This window comes from Barbus barbus (assembly GCF_936440315.1).
Source record: "Barbus barbus genome assembly, chromosome: 23".
In the NCBI taxonomy this organism is placed as follows: Eukaryota; Metazoa; Chordata; class Actinopteri; order Cypriniformes; family Cyprinidae; genus Barbus; species Barbus barbus.
The window spans coordinates 11,491,093-11,498,879 of NC_136751.1; the positions used below are offsets into that span (position 1 = coordinate 11,491,093).

Genomic DNA, 7,787 nt, shown 5'->3' on the forward strand with positions numbered 1-7,787 from the left:
TGTTATTCATTTGTTTATTTATGGTATTACACATATAATTTATGCTATTATAAATCTATTATATCACTTATGTTATTGTGCTGTTGTACTCGCTTTTTATATATATATATAAAAAAAAATATTCACTTTACTGCAACTTGTACTTCATATACTTCATAAATGAACAATGCAATTAATTGTCTACCTATTAGATTGTTTTAACATCTAAACCTTTTGTTGGTTTTGATTGCTTATGTCCTCATTTGTAAGTCGCTTTGGATAAAAGCGTCTGCTAAATGACTAAATAAATAAACCTACCCTAAACCTCCCCCTTACAGGAATGAAAAAATAGTAACTATTGTTGTACATTGTGACAAAAATTACGCTGTATTGATCTGTGCATACCCGGTAGCGCCATACGTATCCCTTCTAGCCTTAATCTGCACAACCGGAGGAGCTGCAGTTTCAGGACCGCAGTACTGGAACCCCATCTTTTTTGTAACAGCGCCACCTACTGAATTGGATGATATAGCGGAGGCTGTAGTTTCAGGACCGCATTTCTAAGACCCTAGTGGTTTAATTTGTAGTAATGTTTGTATATGTTGTTAAAGATATTGAATCTCAGAAACATTTTTATTTCCTGATATTTTGATTTATAATGAAATATTATTACAAAGTGTTTAATGCCTGCTTTTGAGTAACAATTTTAAATTTAAACAATTTATACTTAAAATATAAATGTATTTCAATCTTTAAACAACTGAAAAAGTGGAGTATCTTAAGTCTTAATTTCTTGAAAAATATTGATTAACCCCCTTAAATTTAACTAATTAGCTCGTTATCAGGTATAGCCTAATAAAGATGGAATCAAATGAAATCAGCATTTGCAGTCATTAAATTACAGCCAGATGTTCAAAAGTTTGTAAAGAGGCAAGACACAAGAATGATTCAATAATTTAATTTCTGTACTCATTTTTGCAATAACATGTAATACAAAATCATAAAAAAGACCCCCTTTTCCATCAGCTGCTGCATGGACAGATAGGCTTCATCTCCTGAGAGAGATAAAAAGAGAGCAGGGGGGGTTGAAATAAGAAACGCATTCTTTAACATGTTTAACTCTGTAAAATATCTTTCTGTTTTAACACTTATGCACTGTTGGGGTTGTAGAGAGAGGGAACCAAATAGAATAATCATGTTACTGACATCTAACTCTAAATTTAAGCATATAAGAGCAATACCCACAAACTGAATCTTCTTCCTTCTTTCCTCAATTGTTTGTCAATCCAGTAACACCTTCTATGAAGCCCGTATTTATAATACATTATAAGGATATTCTTAAATCAAGTCAAGTCAGGTCACCTTTATTTATATAGCGCTTTTAACAATGCAGACTGTCAAAGCAGCTTTACAGTATTAAATAGGGAAAATAGTGTAATAAGTAATTATAATGAATGCATAAAGCATTATAAAAAACCTTATGTTGTATAATCTCATAAATAATCATAACAATTATAATACATTAGAATACTTACGCATTTGTGGTTGTAACTATTAAGAGTACGATTATGTATAGCACACAGTGAATACCAAAATAAATCGACTTAATTTACAATAGATTATCTCATATCTTGACATTGTATATTTAAGATCTGGACAGTATCTTACTACATCTTGTGAGTGGTTGAGTGTTGCCTGTGAGGTTAATGTTAATTTTGCTAGTTTAAGATCAGTTGTAATACAGTCAAACTAAAAAAATATATATTTTTATTTTTTATATTAGATTACATTTTATTTTGATGGTTCCCTTTAGTCTCTTGACTATAAGCAACTTTGCAACTATATGTAAACTAACACTCATTAAAGTATTAGAAGGATTAGGTTAAGGTTAGGGTTGAATAACTTGTGTAATGTGTCCCACTCTGCTCCGAGCGTGTCAGCGGACGCGCTAACAAGGAGGCTAAAGACTGCAGCCACTAGCGTCAGTCGCTAGTGTGTCTCTTGAGCTCAGGGGAGTGAGGTTTACCTGCACAGCACCTACTAGCTGGCCTCCGTTACACTCATCCCCCTAAACCTCACTCCCATCTGGGTCACGGCACCATTGTAACGGGTCCCACTCGCCTGCTCTGAGTGGGTCTTGAACCCAGTTCTCCGGCGTGGGAGACGGACACGCTAACTCGGAGGCTAAAGACTGCAGCCGCTAATGTCAGTTGCTAGTGCATCTCTTAAGATCAGGGGAGTGAGGTTTACCTGCAGAGTCAAGTGAAGTCAAGTCACCTTTATTTATATAGCGCGTTTAACAATACAGATTGTATTTCCAATAACTTTCCAATATCAAAATAGGAAAATAGTGTCAATAATGTAAAATTACAAGATTAAACACTCAATTTTCAGTTAAAGGCATTTCATTATTGAATTCCATTATGTCATCGTCCAGCACAGTTACGTTTAAATAGTATCTGTGCAATCAAGTCGACGATATCGCTGGAAATTAAGTGTCCCCAACTAAGCAAGCCAGAGGCGACAGCGGCAAGGAACCAAAACTCCATCGGTGACAGAATGGAGAAAAAACCTTGGGAGAAACCACTCTCAGTCGCGGGGGCAGTTCTCCTCTGGCCAGACAAACCAGCAGTTCAATTCCAACTGCAGCAAAGTCAGATTGTGTAAAGGACTCATCTGGTTCCCGAGGTCTTGTCCTGATGGCCGTCTAGGTGACAAGGTCTTCAATGGGGATCTGTCTCTGGGGCTCATCTAGGTGTCCTGATCTCCACTGACGTTCAGGGCTATAGAGGTCGTCTTTGGGTGCTAATCCACCATTTGATCTGGATACGGACTGGATCCAGGTGACTGCAGTGACCATCTGATCTGGATACGGACTTGATCGGGTGGCTACGGTGATCTCGGAGTAAGAAAGAAACAGACTAATATTAGTGTAGATGCCATTCTTCTTACGATGTAACAAGTACATTGGGTGTTATGGGAAGTGTTCCTGGTTTTGGTTGACCTAATTAATGCAGCCTAGCAATACTTTAACGGATTTGAATATTGGAAGCGTATTAGTGTATTATGTGTAAACCAGGTTAAAGAGATGGGTCTTTAATCTAGATTTAAACTGACAAGAGTGTGTCTTCCTCCCGAACAGTGTTAGGTAGATTGTTCCAGAGTTTTGGCGCTAAATAGGAAAAGGATCTGCTGCCTGCAGTTGATTTTGATATTCTAGGTATTATCAAATGGCCAGAGTTTTGAGAACGTAGTGGACATGGAGGACTATAATGCGATAAGAGCTCGCTCAAGTACTGAGGAGCTAAACCATTCAGGGCTTTATAAGTAATTAACAAGATTTTAAAATCTATACAAATAGGGAGCCAGTGCAGTGTTGACAGAACCGGGCAAATGTGGTCATACTTCCTGGTTCTAGTTCTAACTCTAGCTGCTGCATTTTGGACAATCTGGAGTTTGTTTATTAAGCATGCAGAACAACCACCCAATAAAACATTACAATAATCTAACCTTGAGGTCATAAATGCATGAATTAACATTTCTGGTTTTGACTTTGAGAGCATAGATCTCAATTTAGATATATTTTTAAGATGAAAAAATGCAGCTTTACAAATGCTAGAAACGTGGCTGTCAAAGGAAAGATTGCTATCAAATAGCACACCTATGTTCCTAACTGATGACAAAGAATTTACAGAGCAGCCATCAAGTGTTAGACAGTGTTCTAAATTATTACATGTGCGGGTTTTAGGTCCAATAAATACGTTTTTTTTCCAGAATTTAGCAGTAAGAAATTACTCATCATTCAGTTTTTTATATTGACTATGCATTCCATTAGTTTCTCAATTTGGTGTTTCGCCGGGCCGCGAAGAAATATACTGTAGAGCTGAGTATCATCAGCATAACAGTGAAAGCTAAAACCGTGTTTCCTGATGATATTTCCTAAGGGTAACATGTAACGCGTGAAAAGTAATGGCCCTAGTACTGAGCCTTGAGGTACTCCATACTGCACTTGTGATTGATATGATACCTCTTCATTAACTGCTTCAAATTGATGGCGGTCAGATAAGTACGATTTGAACCATGCTAATGCACTTCCACTAATGCCAACAAAGTTTTCTAGTCTATTCAAAAGAATGTTGTGGTCGATAATGTCGAACGCAGCACTAAGATCCAGTAGCACTAATAGAGCGATACAACCACGATCGGATGATAAGTGCAGGTCATTTGTAACTCTAATGGTAGCAGTCTCAGTACTATGAAACGGTCTAAATCCTGACTGGAAATCCTCAAATAAAGCATTTTTCTCTAAGAAGGAATATAATTGTGAGAATACTACCTTTTCTAGTAACTTTGACAGAAAAGGGCGATTCGAGATCAGTCTGTAATTAGATCTTTGGGGTCAAGTAGTAGTTTTTTAATGAGAGGCTTAATAACAGCCAATTTGAAGGTTTTGGAAACATATCCTAATGACAATGATGAATTAATAATAGTCAAAAGAGGATCTATGACTTCTGGAATCACATCTTTTAGTAGTTTAGATGGAATAAGGTCTAACCTGTTGTTGGTTTCGTTTTAAACCACTGACATTACAACTTAGAAGATTAATTTCAGTCATTACTATCAAACAAGAAAATGAACTGAACAAATGAGAGAAAATAATACCACTGCAAATTAATTATCTCAAGTCTGCCTTTAACCTATCCTTCCCTCACCGAAAAATCCATTAACAAAGAAAACCCACCCCTTAGAACTTTTACAGACTGGGTTGAAAACAAACCCCAGTCTGCAGCCCTCCCGTCTTAGTCAGTGACATTAACATGACAGCCAAAGAAATTCTCTAGAACACTGCCATTAGCCCTATTGTAAGAGAACAGAATAACTTCAAATTCACAGAGTAATAAAGTAGGGTAAAGAAAAGGGGTATGTATACTTTCTATAATGAGGAAGCAAACACAAACAATTGCATCATGTGCACCGAAAACTGCACATAAGGGACTGCCAGTAGCCGATTGTTACATGAAGATCCAGACCAGCAAATCAGAAGTCGAGTCGGTGTTATCAAACCCTTATGCCACGTCTATCCCAGGAGAATGAGGAGCAGGAATCAAACTCAGGAATTGACACGCTTCGTCCGGTGAGTGCATTAGTTTGGTCTCGCCGTGACAATCTTCAGAGTAGCTGGATACTGAAGAAAGGTTTACCGACCTACCTCTTTCAATTCCTTCCGTATTGTACTGAAGGAGCTCCACGTCTTTGCCGTCATGGGAGAGAAGTCGGGGAAAAAGCTCAACATCGCCCCATCACCCACTTTTACAGGACACGGCGGCGTCTTGCTTCACTTAGAATCAAATTCCTGTCATTGTAGCGTAACAGTTCAAAGAGAAACAGTCGTGGTTCGGAGTGATTCATTGAAGCTCTGGAGTAAACTTGATGCGCACGTTCGATCTCGATATCTTTGCCCCAAAGTGATGGAATCCAGATTGGCAGTGACCATTTCAGTAAGTCAATCGGGTCATCCTTTTCGGCCCCTTCAGGTAGTCCCAGCAGGCGGAGATTACTGCGTCTGCTGCGGTCTTGTAAATCAGTCACTTGTCGCTGGAGGGTAGTCTTGTATAGCCAGACCTTCAGACTGACGGCTGAAGGTCTGGAATTTATGGCAGGTTTCATTGGCCATGAGGCCGTTTGACCGACATGTCAAACAACCAATCATAGTTCGTTTAGTTCATAGCGTCATGTTTCGGGGCGTGGAAATGTCGCCACAATAACATTTCCATGAAACTGTGAAACTCTCAGATGTATTTTAAAGATTCTATGCTGCGAACTTTAAATATTTCACATACTTTTGAAAATCCAGTGTTTAGTTGACCCTGATAAGCATTCATTGTCACATTTGTAAACACGACGGCTTTCTTCTTTCGTGAGGGGGTTTGGCGCCACGGAATCTTTGTTTCCCGGCGGACCGAAAATAAACGAGTGTCTGGCGTCTCCCGGAAATCCGGTTTAATTCAACCAGTCAGATGACGACTTCGACATTCCTGAAGTGTTTCCAGAAAAGCATGCCATATGCATCAGACGTTTAGCCAACGTTCCGTGGGTATGACTTCTGAGGCATCCAGACGCACAGTGTGTTCGTTGATTACCTTTTTCTGCTCTCTCTGTTCCACGATTAAATAGCCAACTTTAGAGCATATATTCTGGATTGTAGTCATGTGAGATGCGAATTCGGTGCGCATTGCTGCTAATTCAGTGTTCAAAATGTCCTCGAATCTCTTTATAGTGATTGCCATATTGTCCTCCTCCATGTCTGCTTGGCCCGCTGCGGCGGCTGATTTAGTTTTCTTCTTAATTGGCGAGGATGACGGTGAAAGATAAGCGAGTTTATGACTGTGTGACATCTACAGACCAACGCCACACGAAAAACTACCCAAATGTAAAAAAAAAAGTTGAACAACAGTAAATAAAACGGGCTACATACGCGTTATACTCAGCTAATGTGCGTCTCAGCTCATGAAAGCGTCACCGCTCAGGGTCTTTTCAAGGTGCAGAAGATGGTCTTCCCAAGTCGTACTGTATATGATGACATCAACTAGAAAAGCGGCTGACCATTCTTCACAGCCTCTGAGGACTTGGTTAATCGGATGTTAAAATGTTGTGGGTGCCCCATGCAACCCGAATGGTAGAACGGTGAAATTATTCAAACCCCTTAATTTTTTTCACGTTTTTTTTGTTGTTGTAGCCTTATGTTAAACTGCTTTAAATTACTTTTTTCCACCTTAATCTACACTCTATACACTTTAACTATACAACTACACATCTACACTTTAATTTCCTCACAATTAAAGTGCATTAAGTAGCTACAAAATTAGTTGTTTACCAGTTTAGTATACCAAAAGTACAAATGCAGGATATTTTTATTAAACACTTAAATATTTAAATGTATTTGTAGTATACATAACATAACAAAAAAGCCAAAAAAAAAAAGCCATGTAAGCCAAGATAAAAAAAAAAGAGGCTTTAAAAGTATAATTTCATGTTAACTATTGTGTAGCACATTTTGTCACATCTCTGCATGATGAGGTATAAGGTATAATATTTATTTTAATATTGTGTTTATGCATAAAATGCATTTTTTATGAATAAACAGTTAAGCTAACAGATGACTGTATATAAAAAAAAGTCATCTTCAGTCTACCTCACTAATAAATATTTGTCATCATAAATATGACTATATGTACAATCCCCTGTAATGGGCCATATGTACAATGCCTTGTAATCTGTGGAGTTACAGATAGCAGCAAGTCAATAGCAACATGACCAAATCGTTTTTTTGTGTCAGTGCAGTACAGTGGTCCTCAAACTGGGGGTCACAAGCCCCAGAATAATTTCAAGGGGTGACGAGAGGGTTTAAATTTTTTTATTTTTTTGTGATTATAATAGCCTAAATATTTTTCAGTATTACAAGTAAATACTACACAAATATTTTCAGATTTTTAAAGATATTACTGAGTAATTTTTAGAGACTTGGCGACTGGCTCACTAATTATCGCTGCAGCGCTCACCTGCATGTGGAAACAGCAACTGCAGAGATGGATAAATTTGTAATTTGCAAACCTAAAAATGTTGAAGATATTGTGGACAGTTTGCCTGAGTCATCGGAACAGTGTACTTCGACTAAAGCCGGGCTCACACTGTGCGATTTTTAATAATCTTTTGCGATTGCTGCTTGTCACACTGTACGAACATGATCCCCATGTCAGACTGTAGGATCTCAGTTGTCTTAATGTCAGACTGTACGACAGTCAAGACGC

General features: G+C 38.2%; 1 protein-coding gene across 1 annotated transcript in view; it reads right to left on the minus strand.

Moving 5' to 3' along the window:
• Window positions 1–419, minus strand: part of mvda (mevalonate (diphospho) decarboxylase a) — a 31,954-nt gene extending 31,535 nt beyond the window's left edge. Inside the window, exon 1 of the mRNA XM_079373529.1 lies at window positions 385–419. Within this exon, the coding sequence (XP_079229655.1) occupies window positions 385–397 (13 nt within the window). The 5' untranslated portion in view covers window positions 398–419. The remainder of the gene's footprint in view (window positions 1–384) is intronic.
• Window positions 420–7,787: the final 7,368 nt, after the last annotated feature.